At 42.1% G+C, this 18046-nt stretch overlaps 2 protein-coding genes across 3 annotated transcripts; one reads left to right on the top strand and one right to left on the bottom strand.

The window, feature by feature from the left end:
• Positions 1-1899: 1899 nt before the first annotated feature.
• Positions 1900-9215, bottom strand: LOC142368871 (uncharacterized). Of its 2 annotated transcripts, none has more exons than XM_075451074.1 (7): positions 8994-9215; positions 8182-8232; positions 6365-6721; positions 4508-4537; positions 4303-4338; positions 3937-4044; positions 1900-2493 (listed from the first exon to the last, which is right to left on the bottom strand). In XM_075451074.1, the coding sequence occupies exons 1-7, from the start codon at positions 9070-9072 to the stop codon at positions 2381-2383; spliced, it is 774 nt and encodes a 257-aa protein (XP_075307189.1). In that variant the 5' UTR covers positions 9073-9215; the 3' UTR covers positions 1900-2380. The 2 variants fall into 2 exon arrangements, with proteins under 2 accessions (XP_075307189.1, XP_075307188.1); XM_075451073.1 differs by having other exon boundaries at positions 3937-4047.
• A 987-nt stretch (positions 9216-10202) lies between these two features.
• Positions 10203-16957, top strand: LOC142368997 (low affinity immunoglobulin gamma Fc region receptor II-like). Its single transcript, XM_075451216.1, has 5 exons — positions 10203-10254; positions 11312-11575; positions 14111-14371; positions 15214-15348; positions 15987-16957. Exons 1-5 carry the CDS (start codon positions 10224-10226, stop codon positions 16037-16039), a joined length of 744 nt encoding a protein of 247 aa, XP_075307331.1. The 5' UTR covers positions 10203-10223; the 3' UTR covers positions 16040-16957.
• Positions 16958-18046: the final 1089 nt, after the last annotated feature.

Below are 18046 nucleotides of genomic sequence, written 5' to 3' on the forward strand. Positions count from 1 at the left end.
TTTTCTGAAGCACTTCTGGACGTGTAGAAGCCGAGAGGAAATAAATACAACACGATTAAGACATTTAAACATCTCACTTAAACATCTGCTTAAAAAAGGATTAGAGAACATTTTCAGGAATCAGTGACATGAAACAGAAGAAGACACTGAACCAGCTCCATGATATCGATTCTTTTCTGTCTTACTTACACAAAACATTACAGCCATGAAACTATTTCCTGTCCAGTTTAGGTGAAGGGGAAACATCAAATTATGCATCACACAATCTTCCAAATGTTTAATTTTGAAACAACTGTACATTTTTGTGTTGGTCCAGTTTGGAGTTTCAGCCATGGACTCAAACAGCTTTAATCCTTTATTAGTCTATGAGGGGAAAAAGTGACTAAATATTTCTAATTAAAGTCTGAATATCCATCCATCCATTTTCTAATCCGACTCAGGGTCGCAGGGGGGTGGAGCCTATCCCCGCTGCCATTGGGCGAGAGGCGGGGTTAACCCTGGAGAGGTGGCCAGTCCATCACAGAGACACAAAACCATCCAAACTCACACCTGAGGACAGTTTAGGGTGAACCTAACATCAAATCAAATTAAGTTTATTTGTAGCACATTTCATGTACAAAACAATTCAAACTAATTAAAAGCATTGCAGCAGGGAGTGGAAGAAGCATTAAAAATACATAAAAAAATATAAAGAGAAACAAATAAAATAATTTAAATGATTAAAAACCAAGCAACAGTCCAGATAAGTTCAAAGATATCGTGCAGATTTCATGCATAGACACATGAGAAAAGAAATGTTTTTAACCTGGATTTAAAAATGTCTCCATTTGGTGAGAGTTTAATCTCCACTGGCAGTTTGTTCCACTTGTTAGCAGCATAACAGCTAAATGCTGCTTCTCCATGTTTAGTCTGGACTCTGGACTGGACCAGCTGACCTGAGTCCTTGGATCTAAGAGCTCTGCTGGGTTTATATTCTCTGAACATGTCACAGATTGTAAACCATCAGCAGACTTTTAAAATCTATTCTGAGACTGACTGGAAGCCAGAGTAAAGATTTTAAAACTGGTGTGATGTGTTCAGATCTCTTAGTCCGGGTTAAAACTCCAGCAGCAGCGTTCTGGATGAGCTGCAGATGTTTGATGCTCTTTTTGGGAAGTCCAGTTAAAAGAGCGTTACAGTAATGGAGTCTACTGGAGACTCAAAAAACCCCAAAACATGCATGCCTTTGGGTGGTGGGAGGAAGCCGGAGCACCTGGAGAGAACCCACACATCCACAGGGAGAACATGCTAACTCCACACAGAAAGAACCAGCCGGGAATCGAACCAGGAACCTTCTGCTGTGAAGGTGCTACCCACCACACAGTCGTATTAACTCAAAATAACAACTTGAGCAGGTAAGAGAAATATTATTTAGTTCACATTTAGTCAAACCAAGCTGCTAATCTTAATCTCATGTTTTAGCTAAAAGCCTTTTCTAACCAACTAAACAACTCAGAAAAGTTATAATAATCTTATCTTATAATAATAAAGATCCAACCTTAAGCAGAAGGGAAAGCAAAGATCTCAAAGTTTGTGTGTCGCTCTCTGCTCTGCATCTGTTGCTGTTCTCATGCATCATGCTGAGACTTCTGTGTTTGAATGAGGAAGTTCCTCATTCATCTGGGTGTTAAACATCATTTAATTTAACATCCCTCAGTCTTCCTCTGATAAGCAACCGCTGAGGAGGAAATGTGACTATTTTCTCTTTTCATTTCAGTGAAACTGAGTTCTGATGTGAAACCTCTTTTAATGGGATTAGTAAAGTGATTCAAAGCGTTAAATGGCATCATTAAAGTTCTATAAAAAGAGTATCTGAGGCTAAAGCTACAAGAAATCTGAATAGAATAATAAAACAATAGATAAAAGTTTTATTATTATTATTTTATTATTAGATAAAACAATAAAAAGTTCATAAAAAGGACAACAGGTTGTCACAGAAAGACAAAGCATGCAGCATACAACACAGTAAAACAAATGCCTGTTTAAATAGTTTTAAGTCCTCATCACTCAAACTTCTTAAATCCAAAAGAAGACAGTTCCACACTTTAATTCTGTGCTAAAACACGCCATTAGCTGTGATGCTTTGGTGACTTTCCCTCCATGCACAACACAGCTCTTATAGAAGGAAATGAAGAAGAAAAAGGTCCAGAATTCCCACAGATTTTACTGAGATGTGCAGAAGGAAGCTTTTCCCTTTGGGATAGATCACATGTACACACATTGTTTTAACTTAATCTCATGAGTCTGATCTTCTTTACAGGAGGAGAGTGTGGCAGTGTTTCAGAGACCCTGTGAGTCATCAGATGATGCCGCACGACTCCTGGGACCTGCTGCCTTTCTTTTACACCACATGACTTTGCCTGACTGGATTTTCATTTTCCTCTAAGGTCATTGGAATTGTCTCCTGAACAGCGTCTCCTTCCTGTTGGCTGCCTCGTCTTTTTGGACGTGCTCCTGTGCAACACAAACAGCGCATTGTCAGGTATTATTATCATTATTATCATTATTATTATCATTAGGGACTGAGCAGTGAAACTGCAAGGATCCTATTGTATCTGTAAGGTTTATTATTATTCCGCCGTCTTATTCTTTGCAAAAGGTACTCCAAAACTCAGGAAATTTTGCGAGCGCCACCTGCCAGTCGACGACATGAAAGAATCTAAACTTTATATTTTTGGGAGTCGCTCATTGACTCTGTAGCACCCCCTACGATGCTTAAAAATGGTCCCCGCATTGGGGTTAGTTTCGCGTAGGACGACGAAATTCGGTACACTCATTCATCATGCCCAGACGCACAAAAAAGCCTCTTGCCGCCATGGTCCCACGTCCACAGGAAGGCGGCCATTTTGGATGGAAAGTGCGTTTTCGTGCCATTTTTGACCGATTCCACACCTCACATTTGATCAAACTCCTCCTACAGATTTAATGCTACAGACTTCAAACTTGGCCAGGTTACTCTTAAGACATGGGGGGAAAAATCATGGAGAAACTTTTCCAATCTCTGAACGGTGTGGGCGTGGCCAGGCGGTGAAAATCGTGTGATGGCGTTTGTGATTTGAAAGCCTTATCATCATCACAAGGTCATGAAACTTGGCACACACGTCCACCCTGACGACCTCGTACGTATGTAAAGGGTATCGTGTGTGGGCGGAGCAAAATGGCTCAGTGGCGCCCCCTAGAAGTTTTCAAAAACCCTCCGCATTGCGGTTATTATGTGCTCGTACGTACGCAGAGGGTATCCTGCGTGTGGGCAGAGCTGCGCGACTACGGCGTCCAGCGCATGCCCCAACGTGCGCACATCCAACGTGCGCACATCTCGGTCCCGCATACAGCTGCTTGCAGCTTTCTAGTTATTATTATTATTATTATTATTATCATTCATTTATGAGCCTCAACAATATTACTGGGCATGTATTGTTGTAATGTTTTAAATACTTGAACGCAGTTTTTCTAGAGAAGATAATTGTTTTGTATATGGGATTATCGTCCATCGACTCTTTTGGGCTTTCACATGCGCGCGTATACCAACAACCGGTAAGTGACATGCTGTTTATAAAGTTGTTTTGTAACGTCCCCATGCCAGTAATGTGAGAACCATGCATATGGTTTTGATGGTAAGGCTTGTGACTTTATTGTCGGATGGTTTATAAAGTGGTGTGACGTTTCTGCAGTGTGCAAGTTGTTGTTTTACGTGGAAGGGTTATTATTTGCCCCTTGGCCACCACGTATTTGGCTAGCATGACAGGCTGCGCAAACAGCGCAATCGCCGCACAGGGAGCGCCGATTTGCACCTGTCTGTGTCCTACTGTCAGTATTTGACAACCTCTAGCAATAGGATAGCGCTTCAAATGCCCCGGACATGTCAAATGAACATTTTAATTTAAATAGATGCCTTACCTCTCTTCTTAATGCAGTAACATGCAACTGCAACTGCAACCACAACCACAACCACAACCACAACCACCACAGCAAGAACGATGTCAGTTTTATCTGTCAGGTTCACGGCTGCTGGAAGAATGTAAGAGACACTGAGTTAGATCCACAGAATAAAAACTGAAGTGCAGGCTGCTGTTAAAAGTACATTTTGGTGGGATTTTTCTGGCATTTCACCTGTTTAAATGAGTGAAATCTGTCTTAACCTGCTTAAGGTGGAATGTTATAAAAAATACATTCATTTGCTATTTACTCTGTTTTGTTCTTAACTATGAAAAAACCTGTAATTAATAATTTTTCTCTCTTTAGAAGCTCTTAGAGGTTACTCACGCGTTGGTGTTGGATTGACGGTGGTCTGCTGAATGCCTAAGCAGCAACAACACAAATCGGCATCGGATTTAAAGGGAAAGAACCAATAAACACATTAAAAAAACATGTTTTAAAGAAGAAATACACTGTGCTAAAGTTTCACAGAAGTCCTCCAGAAAAAAAGAAATACATGTTCTAATGTTCAGACAGTAACTGCTGAGCTGACCTTCAGGGTTTGGGTCTCCATTGGTCAGTTCTGGAAGAGAAAATGACAAAGACTGAGAATTAAAGGCACATATGCAACCTGCTCTATATAAAAAGAGATAAGCTTTCTTTATTTTTGATATTCTTAACCACTTTTTTTCTCATTCCTTGAATCACTCACTGTTGCATGTCTGCAAAAGGTAGAAACTCACAAGGTCAACATATGCCCTGTTCTCTCCCGTTATATGGATATACGCCGATATCCAGTGATCTACATAGTGTTAGCCCGATTCTTTCATTGGAAGCCCGAGAACAAGTTAAACAAAGTATTTATTGGTGGTCACAGGTGAAGTATAGCAGCGCTGGGCTCGGAGGGACAGAGCCCCGGCTTCCGGAAACATTTCATATTTATATGACCCTTTATCTCACAGAGGTTGGACTTAGACTCGATAATAATTGGACATGAGCAGGTTCAACACCGCCTTCATCATGTTCTCTGGATAAGACAAACAATATGTGTGTGAATGTTGCTTTAAGCTTTATGCTTTCCCAGGCTAATTGTTTAGGCTCTCTATGCTATCTTAGAGTCTTGGACCATCTAAGGTCATTTATTGTGTGACCATATGAGCAGAGTGGAAAAGTACAAACTAGGAACATGGATTATTTAGTAAAATACAGAATATCAATTCTAAGAACAAAGCCAATTGAAAGGACGCCGACTTTCACCAAACTGTTATCGGTGAGTAGATGAAGGTATTTTACGCCAGAAATAAGGTTCAGGTTTAAAACAAAAAAAAAAAAAAAAAAACGAACTTCCCCTTTAAGGAGTCACTTTTATCAATCTACATGTTGAAAATATGTAGTTTGTGTAGAGATACTGATGTAGCGTTCCGAAGTGTACAGGGCTCCTAAAGTCACTCTTTCCTGCTGACAAAAACTCACAAACAATACTCTTTGGAGCTGAGCAACACACTCCATTTATTCTTCTCCTCACCCCAGCGAACTCTGCAAAAACAATAACACTCAGTGGGGTCACATGGCACTGAAAGGATCAGATTATTGGCTAAATTACAATAAGAATGAGTTGAGCAAGGGTAATTCTCCTTGGATATATGGCGGTGAATGAATTGGATCAGAGGCACAAAGAGTGTCTGCTGTGCAGACCGAGCAGCAAACACCGTAACAGGCGCGGCTGTCGGCAGGCGGCAGTGATACAAAGGGAGAGAAAATAGGGCCAAGCGATTGTGAGGTCTGACTTCTTCCTGGAGAACGATTTTGTGATGCAAATGTATTACTCTGTTGAATGCATATTGTTTTGAGAAGCAAAACGCTTTATTTTTTAAACCCCAGCCAACTAGCCGGACTACTTTCATCAACACCAAAACGAGGCTGGAACTCACAGGACGCAGCAGGGGGTAAGAAAATGTTCATAAATGATGTTGCTGATATGGGATGTCATACAGCTTCATGTCAAAAGAGGCAAACTGTCCCTTTAATCCGATCCAATTTATAGTCAGATTAAGGTGTCTACATGCACTTAATAACTCAGTCTGATTGTAATTTAGCCAATAATCCGATCATTTCAGTGCCATGTGACCCCATTGAGTGTCGCCTCTCTGGACGCCACACCCCCGCGCCTCACTGGGCTTCCTGTTCAGCTTCATCCCTGCAGTGTAGTTGTGCGCAGCGAGTCCGGCACACCTTAAACGGAGCTGCGCTGCTGTGCCCGTTCGCTAATACTGATAAAACATTTCTAATTGGAGCTAAACTGACCTACGAGGGAAAACCCGCACATGAGCACCCACATTCAGCTGACCCCCTACTGCACTGATATTAGTAAAAACAAAGATTTGTGTTGATGTGGGGTTAGGGTTCTTACCAAGAGTCTGATTGACGCAGTATAGATATACTCCTGGAAGTCTTATGCAGCAACAGTAGGTTCCTATATCGGACATCACCACATGATCAATCTGGAGTGAGGCGTTTTGTTTTTTCAGTCCCTCGATCGAGGCAGCGAGACGCATCCTGTTTTTGTTTTTTTCGTTTTGGATCGTATTTTCTTTCACAATTAAAATATCTGAACCATCTTTCTTCCATTCCAATATATGATCATTATTTAGAGGGAGTTTTGGGATACATGGGAGAGTTACAGTACTGCCATTCACAGCTTTTACTGGTGGATTCCTCTTGTATTTTAAAGCGTTTGGTGGACAGGCATCGTCTGCATCGCTTCCACCTGTAATGTAGAAAACAGCCTCCATCAGCATACACTCCACAGATGTGAACATGGCACAAAGCTGAAAGCAACAACACAGACACAAGGCTGAAAAACTACAGCCCGCATCTGTCATTTCTAAGATTTCTATAGCAGATCATGAAAAAAGGTTAGCAACAGGTTAGCAACAGCTTAGCAACAGGTCATTAACATGTTAGCAACAGGTTAGCAACAGGTTAGTAACAGGTTAGCAGCAGGTTAGTAACAGGTCAGCAACAGATTAGCAACAGGTTAGTAACATGTTAGCAACAGGTTAGCAACAGGTTAGTAACAGGTTAGCAACAGGTCAGCAACAGGTTAGCAACAGGTTAGTAACAGGTTAGCAGCAGGTTAGCAGCAGGTTAGTAACAGGTCAGCAACAGATTAGCAGCAGGTTAGCAGCAGGTTAGCAACAGGTCAGCAACAGGTCAGCAACAGGTTAGCAACAGGTCAGTAACAGGTCAGCCACAGGTCAGCAACAGGTCAGCAACAGGTTAGCAGCAGGTTAGCAACAACTGGTTAGCAACAGGTTAGCAACAGGTTAGTAACAGGTTAGCAACAACAGGTTAGCAGCAGCAGGTTAGCAACAACAGGTTAGCAACAACAGGTTAGCAACAGCAGGTTAGCTACAACAGGTTAGCAGCAGCAGGTTAGCAACAACAGGTTAGCAACAACAGGTTAGCAACAGCAGGTTAGCAACAACAGGTTAGCAGCAGGTAAGCAACAGGTTAGTAACAGGTTAGCAACAACAGGTTAGCAGCAGCAGGTTAGCAACAACAGGTTAGCAACAACAGGTTAGCAAGAGCAGGTTAGCAAAAACAGGTTAGCAACAGGTTAGCATGACTCGGGGAATAATGGACGAGGAGAAGCTGATCAAGGCTGAAAAACTACAGCCCGCGTCTGTCATTTCTAATATTTCTATAGCAGATCATAAAAAAATCTTAAATGACAAATACATAAATAACTTCCTGTAAGTTGTTCAGATAGAAATGAAAAGCTCTTTGAACTTAAAGATGAACTGTGGTTGCAACATTTAAAGCACAACAACTGACACCACAACTTTTAAACAGAGATTTCAGTTTCAGGCTTAGATGTTCTAATTTGCTTCTCTTCAGCCCGCTGTGACCTGCTTTTCTCGTCTTTAAGTGTTACTGATGGTTTAACTTTGTTTTTTCTGGCTAGAAATCCCATTTCCTCCAGCCGGTTTCTTACAGTTCCTTCAGTAACATATCCTCCTGTTTCTGTCCATTTGTTTTTAATTTCATTTGCTGTGAATTCTCTCTTTTCAAACACACGGCTTTGAGTTATACTTAATAGCCGGACCATGAAAGTGGAGAAACATAATCTCTCTTCAGCTGCATATCCAAAACTCCAGCTGTTGAAGTTCATGCTGTAATACAGTACATTAAAGTTCATTAAAGAGGCTGTCAGAAGATACTCACTGAGCGGTTTTGCAGCCACTTTGCATCCTGAACCGGACATTTTACACCAGACTGTAGACAAAAATAAACTTTTAAGTTAGGCTATATTTCGAGGATATTTGTATCTTCATGACTTATCATAGCATCTATACCACCAAAATACCTCATAAAATGACTACGGTCAAGTGAGCAGACGTTCGTCTTTCTCTGATTTAAAGTGCGTCCGTATTACAGAATTTATGGCAAATGCAGGCCATCCATGACACGGAGCGTGCAAATATTTTACTCAACTGTAAAATCACATCCTGACTCTTCACTCACTCAGTATCAAGCTCATTCACTGTATCATTTTGGAGAAATTCAGCATCAATGGTCATTGATTTGAAGTGAAAAAGGCATTATTTGCAATATTTACGCTACTGTAAAATTCCTTTCATCCATAATTTCTGACAAAGGTTGATACACTTGAACTCAGGAACATCCTGACTGTTCACTCACTCAGTATCAAGCTCATTCACTGTATCATTTTGGAGAAATTCAGCCTCAAAGGTCAAAATGTTCCTGAGTTCAAGTGTATCAACCTCTAGTTGCATAAATATAAATATATATCTATATATATATATACATATATATATATATATATTGCGTAATATATCAGCGCTTATTCAGGGATTCTTATTGAACAGGTTAGTAACGAACCCGTAATTTAGGCCCAGTAACTCATAAGACAATGACATTCTGATTTAAATACGCGACTTATTCCCTCAGGTATCCAAAAAGAAGCTCTAAATCCTCTTCTTCCGAAAAAGAACTGCTTTAAGGAACAGACTCACCGAACATCAAAGACATCAGGAGACTGAGCGCCTTCCATTTTTTCTGGCGGCCAAAACAAAAACTAAAAACTCGGAACATGTTTGACGCCCCACACTAACACATATAAGACCACCGGGCAGTACTTATACAGTCCGTGTGGCCCCTGGATCCGGCCCTCGGTCTGTAAATACAGCAGGAGTAATGGCTCCCCGCACGCGACGCGTCCCTCACCTGTGAGACCAGGAAGCGCAGCAGGTGAGTTTTAAACACGCCTCTGCTCTTTACAGCAGGTCTCACTGTGTGTCTGGGCCTATCAGGATTTTAACAAAACACTATTTGAACCAATCAGATGCTGAGTAAGACTCTCTGTTACGATGTTTTAATGAACACGTATTTGATTTAAAGCAGCTTTTGCGCTGATCTGACAGATTGTGTCCTGATGTTGTCCCACAGACTGTCTGAGAAGCCTCCAGCTGATCCAAAACCCTGCAGCCAGAGTTCTGCTGAGATCCAACAGCAGAGATCATATTTCTCCAGTTTTAGCTTCTCTTCTTTGGCTCCCTGCAGAGGCGGTCCTGGCTAGATTTACGCTCTGGGCAAACCATCCCTTGCAGCCCCCCCCCCTCCAAAAAAAGAAAGACTTACCCCGCCACCAATTAAATACAAAAAGATAATACATGTAGCTTACAAAATTCCATGTTAATGTATATTATAAGTTATTTAAGTTATTTAATTTAGCATATAGCTCATAACAATAAAAAAAAATCCAGTCAGAACTTCTGTGTGAAATTGCACTTGAGGTTCCCAGAGTTTCTAAACGTAGAATGTAGAAAGTCAGCAGTACTTTACAGTTAAACACCGTTTTAATGTTTCCCTGTAATGTTTACACGGAAGTTCTTTTTAACCGTTAAAACAGAAAACATTTGTTTTTGCAGTGACTTCTGGAAAGTTTTACAGAATAAAGTTGTGTTTCATCATTCTCACAGTTAGCTGAGCAGTAAAAAAAACGGTTTGTGGCTCAACCTTTATTTTAGGGGTGTTCCCTTGTTGAATTTAGTTTGTTTTCACAGTAAAAACTCGACTCCAGCACCAACAGTAGCAACATTTTCTGAGGAAGCTTTGGTAAGTGCTGTCTTTGTGACGTTCAGATGGTCTTTGCAGCTCAAACTTCCGGTGCCAGTTCAGGATGTGGGTAGACGTCTGGCTATAGCTCAGAAGATCACAGAGAGCATAGAGAGCATCAACACAACATGGAGCTCGTGTCGACCTGCCTTTTCATTGGTGAGATTTTTTCAGTTGTAGCCTCTTATGTTTTTGCTCTGATTGGGTTATTTTTGTCTTTTTAAAGCACTAAATCTACCAACGTCTGCTGTCAACTCTCTGAAGTCAAATCTCCTGCTGACCTCAGCAGTCTGTAACGTTTAAAAGAGGAAAAGTCTGGAGTTGAGTTTTAAGCCTAAAATATGTTCAATGTTTAAGCTAATTTATACAAAAAAAACTGCTTAATGAGGACAAATCTAGCTTCCTCCCATCTTGAACTGCTGTCTCGACCATAATCATCTGCTGAGTCGGCGACCACAGACGTTCCTGTGGCAAACATTCAGGGTTTCTTCCTGTTCGTTTGGCTACAGCGCTGAAGAAAACATTCAGATTCTGCACCAGGTCACATCTGCTGATGTCGGTCAGACTTGTGCCGGGTTATAAGTGATGATGTGAATGTTTATTTTAGCCTCGGTGCTCGTTCAGACATGACACCGACATTAGTTTGAGTCAGATTAATGGAGAGCAGTGTGTTTCTGAATGGTACTTACTTCTCTTTGAGGCGTCTTTGTGGTTTTACTCACACGCTTACTTTTAAATTCTGTTGAAAAGCTAAACTTCCTGTTTAGCTCCACCTTAGCTGTACTCTTATCAACCCAAAACCCTCTGATATGATGCAGAAGTCACAGCTGAATCAAATACTTGCAAGCTGTCCAGCTCCTGAGGCAGCTGACCCATCCCATACCATGACAATCCCACCACCGTGCCTCACATATGTCTATAAGCTCTTTAGAAGCAGCTCAGCGATGTTCAGGTGTTTAAATTCTTCCCCCGCGCTGCAGATGTTATGTTCTGTGCTTCGGACTGTTACAAATGCATTATGGGATGTATCTAAAAAGGAAGCAGACGTCACACAGAACGCATGTCAGCCTCACAGCAGCATCAGGTTTACACGGAATCGGACCAGCCTAAGAGTTACTGAAGTAAAGGGCATGTTTCCATCTTTGAGCGACCACAAAGGGCCTTTTTACAGATGTCCGCCTCATGGTTTCTCCTGGTCTCTCATTTCCTCTTTTAGGAGCAGCTTTGCTGACGATCCAGCCCGACAGATCTCAGTTCTTCCGCTATGAATCCTTCAATCTGACCTGTGCCCCGCCGGGCAACTTCAGCGGCTGGACGGTGATAAGAAACACCTCTGAGCCGTTTGCTCCGTGTAAAGCCTGGGGGCGACAGAATGGGTCCTCCTGCATTAATCGCAGCGTCTATAAGTCAGATACCGGACTCTACTGGTGCCAGTCTGAGCAGGGACACTGCAGCAATGCCCTCCACATCACTGTGACCAGTACGTAAATGTTCTTTCAGGTTTTTCCTGCTTCTAGTCACACAGTGAACTGCAGAGAAGAATATTATGAGGTGAGCTGATCACCGAACACCTTTAAAAGTAGAATATTTCTGTCAGAGAGCTGAGATGGAGCCCCGTAACCTTTCTTTGAATTGTTATTTTTGCATTCAGTCACTGTTTCCTGGTGCCTTCACTTGCTGTTTAATGGCTGTTTCACTCATTAAAAAGCAAAAGATTAAGGTTATAAAACATCGAGGCCGACATTAAAAGTAGGGCTGGGCGAGTTAACTCGTTATTATTGCATTAACTTGTTAATTATTTAACGCCGATAAATATTTTATCGCACATTAACGCAGGTTTTATTATTTATTATTATTGTAAAAGTCTGTTGCTCACAGGCTTTTATTTTTGTAAAAGTCTGTTGCTCACAGGCTTTTATTTTGTAAAAGTCTGCTGCTGTCTGCTGCGGAACCGGAAAAGAAAGTAATCGGCGTATCCACCAAACATGGAGAAGGGTACGGAACTTTTACTCGGCCATTTTCATTTTAAAGTTCTTCCAGGCGGCGGAGTCGACAGAACCAAAGTCATCTGTAAACACTGCCAAGTTGAATTGTCTTCTCAGCGTAGTAGTTCCAGTCTAAAATATCACTTAAAGGCAAAACACACAACTGATAGCAGCAAGTCATTCAAGGAAACAGACAGTGGAGCGAGGCTTCTACATAAAAACTACAGAAAGATGCTGATGTTAAAAGTGTGTTTGCACAACAAATGTTATGGCACTTTCATTCATATGGCAGCACATTTAAAACTAGAAAGCTGCAAGCAGCTGTGAGCGGGACCGAGGTGTGCGTACGTTGGATGTGCGCACGTTGGGGCATGCGCTGGATGCCGTAGACGCGCAGCTCTGCCCACACGCACGATACCCTCTGCGTACGTACGAGCACATAATAACCCCAATGCGGAGGGGTTTTTGAAAATTTCTAGGGGGCGCCACTGAGCCACTTTGCTCAGCCCACACACAATACCCTTTACATACGTACGAGGTCGTCAGGGTGGACGTGTGTGCCAAGTTTCATGACTTTACGATGATGATAAGGCTTTCATATTACAAACGCCATCACACGATTTTCACCTGTGGCCACGCCCACACCGTTCAGAGTTTGGAAAAGTTTCTCCATGAAGTTTTGCCCTCATGTCTTAAGAGTAACCTGGCCAAGTTTGAAGATTTTAGCATGAAATATGTAGGAGGAGTTTGATCAAATAAGAGGCCTGGAAAAAAATGAAGTTTCCAACCACCATTAGGTGGCGCTGTAGGTGGATATCACTTTTTTGTATGTGCACGTTCAGGCTGGGTCCAGCATTCACCGTAATAAGTTTGGGACAGATTGGATAATGTATGTGGGAGTTATAAGCGATTTAATTTTTTATGGCGCGTCATAAATTTGAGGTGTCGCCACGGCCACGCCCTTTAAGTTTTGAAAAAGTTGGCCAATGATTTTTTCGGCCCATGTCTTAAGAGCAACCTGGCCAAGTTTGAAGGTTTTTGTATTAAATATGTAGGAGGAGTTCGATCAAATGCGAGGTGTGGAAAAAAAAAGACATTTCCAACCACCAGCAGGTGGCGCTATAGGTGGATGTCACTATTTTATATGTGAGCTTTCAGTCTGGGTCCAGCATTCACCGTATGAAGTTTGGGACAGATTGGATAATGTATGTGGGAGTTATAAGCGACTTCAATTTTCGTGGCGAGTGATAGCGAGTCATCAAACTTTGAGGCGTCGCCACGGCCACGCCCTTTAAGTTTTGAAAAAGTTGGCCAATGAATTTTTCCCTCCATGTCTTAAGAGTAACCTGGCCAAGTTTGAAGTCTGTAGCATTAAATCTGTAGGACAAGTTCGATCTTAAGCAAGGCGTGGAATCGGTCAAAAATGGCACGAAAACGCACTTTCCATCCAAAATGGCCGACTTCCTGTGGACGTGGGACCATGGCGACATGAGACTTTTTTTTGCATCTGGGCATGATGAATGAGTGTACCGAATTTCGTCGTCCCACGCGAAACTAATCCTATTAAGGGGACCATTTTTAAGCATCATAGGGGGCGCTACAGAGTCAATGAGCGACTCCCAAAAATATAAAGTTTAGATTCTTTCATGTCGTCGACCAGCAGGTGGCGCTCGCAAAATTTCCTGAGTTTTCGCATACCTTTTGCAAAGAATAAGAAAGAATAATAATAAACCTTACAGATACAATAGGGTCCTTGCAGTTTCACTGCTCGGTCCCTAATAAAACTAAATGCTAAAAGCTATTCACGACTTTTGAAAAAATTCAAATACAAATGCGATTAATTGCGATTAATCAGGGAAATCATGTGATTAATTAGATTAAACGTTTTAATCGTTGCCCAGCCCTAATTAAAACACACCCTGCTCTAATGTGTCCTTTTCCTGGATCACCGGCTCCTGCCCAGAAGTCCAACTGAAGTCCTCCTGGATGGAAACATAACTTTGTTTTTCTTTTGTCTGTTTGAATTCCAGCTGACACTGTGATCCTGGAGAGTCCTTCACTTCCTGTGACGGAGGGAAAGAACGTGGAACTGACCTGCTCCTGCAGGGGAAGATACGAGCCCACGTCTTCATCAAACTTCACTGCTAAGTTCTTCAGAAACGACACATTCATCGGAGAGCAGCCCGGTGGAAAGATGCGTCTTTTAGGAGTGTCCCCGTCTCATGAAGGCTTCTATGAGTGTGAACACCCCACAAGAGGACGGTCCCCGCAGAGCTGGCTGGCTGTGAAAGGTGATCCTGTTCTGCCATGTGTAGCATCTGTGTGATTAGCACCATTATCGAGTGTAGAAGAAGAGATGATGAAGCAATGATGGAGGCAGCAGTCACTGCTGGCTCACAAGTAAAAACAGCACAATTAGATGATAGTTTTAGGACACAAAGTCAGAATCTGTTCCCTAAAAAGGAGGATTTTAGAAACAGTCTGATGGCTGTGAAATACGCTTCAGCCTCATTACTGATGAGAATGTGAAGGAGCATCAGCTGGTGTTGCATGTAGGGACTGGAGAGCCGTCCCGCTGAGCTCCCTGCCACCATCACCTGAGCTGCCAGCCTGGTTATGATCAAAAGAGTCAAACTGATGCAGAGGTGAGAAGGGAGGGAGAGAAGAATCCTTAGTCCAGTGGTGAGGGCTTTAAAACAGGATCCTGGAGGTCAACATGCAGGGTCTCTGGATGCTAAACTGTTAGATCCACCCAAAGTGATTTAGTGTTAAAACAGGAATCAGACCTCCAATTGCTCTGTCTGTGAAAAAGACAAAAGCCAATGAAGATAACGTAGGAATTAATAGAATTCCAGTCAACCATGGAGACCTGATCCACAGCAGCGAGTTACATCAGAAGCAGAGGTTTCTGTACCCATGCAGGGTTAAATCTGTCTTATCCAAGCGTCTCACACCAGGTACCGACAAGTCAACAGCACGGCCTGTAACCAAAACCCCGAAATACAACATGACATACTTTTCATTCTCTTCTGTTAACCACATGTGTGTCATTGCATGCCATGTAAGGACAAGCTCTGAGCTCTGAAAACCAGGTGGGTGGTGACACATTAACACTGGTGTTTCCTTCTTTCAGTGAAAGACACGCCTCCCAACCCTACCAACCCTCCTCCCAAGTCTCAGACCAGACTGCTGCTCTCCATCCTGCTGCTACTCCTCTCCATCGTTATAGTCCTGATGGGAATCTACGTAAACCGAAGGCGGGCTCGAGGTAAGGCCGTCCTTTTATTCTTTTTATCTTATTCATCTTTAACAATGCCGTGTGACCACTGCTCAAGTTCTGTGGTGAATCCTTCATTAAGTTCTGACACACGTCTCGCTCTGACATCACCTTACAGCCATGTGTTCTGGCTTCTTTACTTCTTTTTGAGATATCTGCGGATAAATGTTCCTTTAACTGAGATATCTGCAGATAAATGTTCCTTTTAATGAGATATCTGCAGATAAATGTTCCTTTTAATGAGATATCTGCAGATAAATGTTCCCTTTACTGAGATATCTGCAGATAAATGTTCCTTTTACTGAGATATCTGCAGATAAATGTTCCTTTTGCTGACATATCTGCAGATAAATGTTCCTTTTACTGAGATATCTGCAGATAAATGTTCCTTTTACTGACATATCTGTAGATAAATGTTCCTTTTGCTGAGATATCTGTAGATAAATGTTCCTCTCTGTCCGTGTTCACACTTCAGTCTGCAGGGAGAACTGAACCAGGCTCAGATCAAACACTTATCAGCACTGCACTGAGTTCTGTGGTGAATCCTTCATTAAGTTCTGACACACGTCTCGCTCTGACATCACCTTACAGCCATGTGTTCTGGCTTCTTTACTTCTCTTTCCCTGCAGCTCGAGCTGAAGACAGAGGGAGAGCTTCAAAGCGTCTGACCCCTCAGCGATGAGACGCTTCTCCAGCAGGTCGGCAGCAGAAGAGCAGCCGCACATCAGTGGGATTAAAGCTGCATCATTTCCCTCTCATTCAGCCTTTTCTTACCTTTAGAACGTCTCAGATATGAAGTAGTAGGAAAAAACATTCTTATTAACTTTTTTATCTCACAGTGTCTGTTCCTTTGTTGTTAGCATCGTTGTAAGAGGGTTCCCGGTCCGAATCCCAGCCGGGGCCTTTCTTTGTGGAGGCTGCATGTTCTCCCACAGCCCAAAAACATGCAGGTCAGGTTAGTTAGTGGCTCTAAACCGGAGATACTCATTGCGCGGCTCCTCAAGCTTTAATTGGCGGCACACACTCTCATAGTAGCTTATAACAATATGGTAACAATAACAATAATTTTTTTATTGTATTAAAATACTTAATCAGTATTAAGTATTTTTATTAAGTATTAATTAAGGCTTAATGGTGTTTCCTAAAGGGGGGAACTGTTAAACCTGGCAACGCAGCCCGCTTAAACCACCTCACACTTGACCGCAGAGCACGCTAGCTCCTTTAGCCAGCTGAGATGCAGGCACAATGGATCGTTTTTTAATTAAAAAAGGGCAAAAACCAGCACAAAAACCATGCTCATCCTGAATGTCTCACTGTGATTACAACAACAAACTACAAATACCACATGAAGAAAGTCGAGGACATGCACGCCAGCTTCTGCTCATCCCAGTTTTAAGGCAAATGTGGTCTGAATTGAAAATGTGTTGGCTGTGTTTTTTTGTGGGATGTTTTATATGTAGAAATACATATTTGCAAAAATATGACTTTAGTATGTTGTAGTAAAAGTGGCTCTTCCCTTGATTTTGCTGTCAATGTGGCTCTTGTGAAAAAAATAGTGAGTATCACTGTTGTAGATGATCATAATAAAGTGTGAGTGTGAACCTGGAGGGTTGTTTGTCTGTGTGTGAGCTGCCTCAGCCTGGATAAGCCCAAATGGAAGGATGCTCCTCTGTTTCCCTCAGTTGGTTTTATTTCTGCCCCTGTAACACACCTCTGACTCCTTCCAGCAGCTATCTTAGTTATATTAGTCACATCTGTCCCAGAATATTCCTTTTTTTTCTCCCACAAACTTCATTTATCACCAATAAGTTCCTTTATTTTTGGTCTTTTTCTTACTTTATTAAAGCAGAATGTGTTGTTATCCAGCTGTTGATGTGTGATGTGATATCATAAAGTTATGAACTGCAGTACCTCAGCCCCCCAGGACACTTTCAGGCCTGGAGCATTCATACGAAAGGTTCATGCACTTCAATACAAGTCACAAACACACATTTATATCTTTTAAAATATCTATCATGCTGCTTTTACTCGATTATTTCTTATTCTAAATGCACATCATCTCGGTCTGTGGTGCCTCTGTGGAGTTTCAGTTGCACAACAGCGCCCCCTGTCAGCAGACAGGTGGCACTGTGAGCTGCTGAAGTGATGCACACAGCAGGTATGACTGCTTCAAAGCTGATATGTGAGTGTTGGATAAATTTTAAAAAAACCTCCTCATTTATAACAAGAAGAGGATGTCGTTGAATAACTGAGAGTACCGGAGGTGAAAGACACAACAACATCACAGCATTTTCAGACAGTTTTTGTGTCTCCTGTTTTTTTTCATCAGTTTGCATCACGTCTCCTTGCTGTGCTTTAATATTTGTGTTTTCTGCTTTGTTGACGTTTTAATTTTGCTGCATTTTCTGGAATCTCATCATGTTTGTCCTCTCGGTGTCACCATAACAACCGTTTCCTTCTCCTGCTGCTCGTCCATCTTCTGACCCCTGAAGCGCCGGTTTTGGATCTCTGTTGGATTGAAATCTTTCAGGTTCCTCAGAGGATGGCGCCTAATAAATCCAGTTATCCTGACGTCACACATGTGGGTTCAGACTGATTTGATTGGTTTCTTGAGTCATGTTGCAAACTGTGTGCCGATAGGGGGAAATATGTTGATTCACCAGATCAGCATAAAGTCACTGAGAAATAA

The sequence above is a fragment of the Odontesthes bonariensis genome, chromosome 19, assembly GCF_027942865.1.
Source record: "Odontesthes bonariensis isolate fOdoBon6 chromosome 19, fOdoBon6.hap1, whole genome shotgun sequence".
NCBI classification, from domain to species: Eukaryota; Metazoa; Chordata; class Actinopteri; order Atheriniformes; family Atherinopsidae; genus Odontesthes; species Odontesthes bonariensis.

Bases quoted from the DNA above. Each gene is read 5' to 3' on its own strand.
- LOC142368871 (XM_075451073.1), bottom strand. From the start codon at position 9,072: ATGTTCCGAGTTTTTAGTTTTTGTTTTGGCCGCCAGAAAAAATGGAAG. The intron at 6,722-8,181 runs GTGAGTATCTTC...TCTACATTACAG, and splicing joins AGTGGCTGCAAAACCGCTCA to GTGGAAGCGATGCAGACGAT. The intron at 4,339-4,507 runs GTCAGCTCAGCA...GTTGCTGCTTAG, and splicing joins TGGAGACCCAAACCCTGAAG to GCATTCAGCAGACCACCGTC.
- LOC142368997 (XM_075451216.1), top strand. From the start codon at position 10,224: ATGGAGCTCGTGTCGACCTGCCTTTTCATTG. The intron at 11,576-14,110 runs GTACGTAAATGT...TTTGAATTCCAG, and splicing joins CCTCCACATCACTGTGACCA to CTGACACTGTGATCCTGGAG. The intron at 15,349-15,986 runs GTAAGGCCGTCC...CTTTCCCTGCAG, and splicing joins AAACCGAAGGCGGGCTCGAG to CTCGAGCTGAAGACAGAGGG.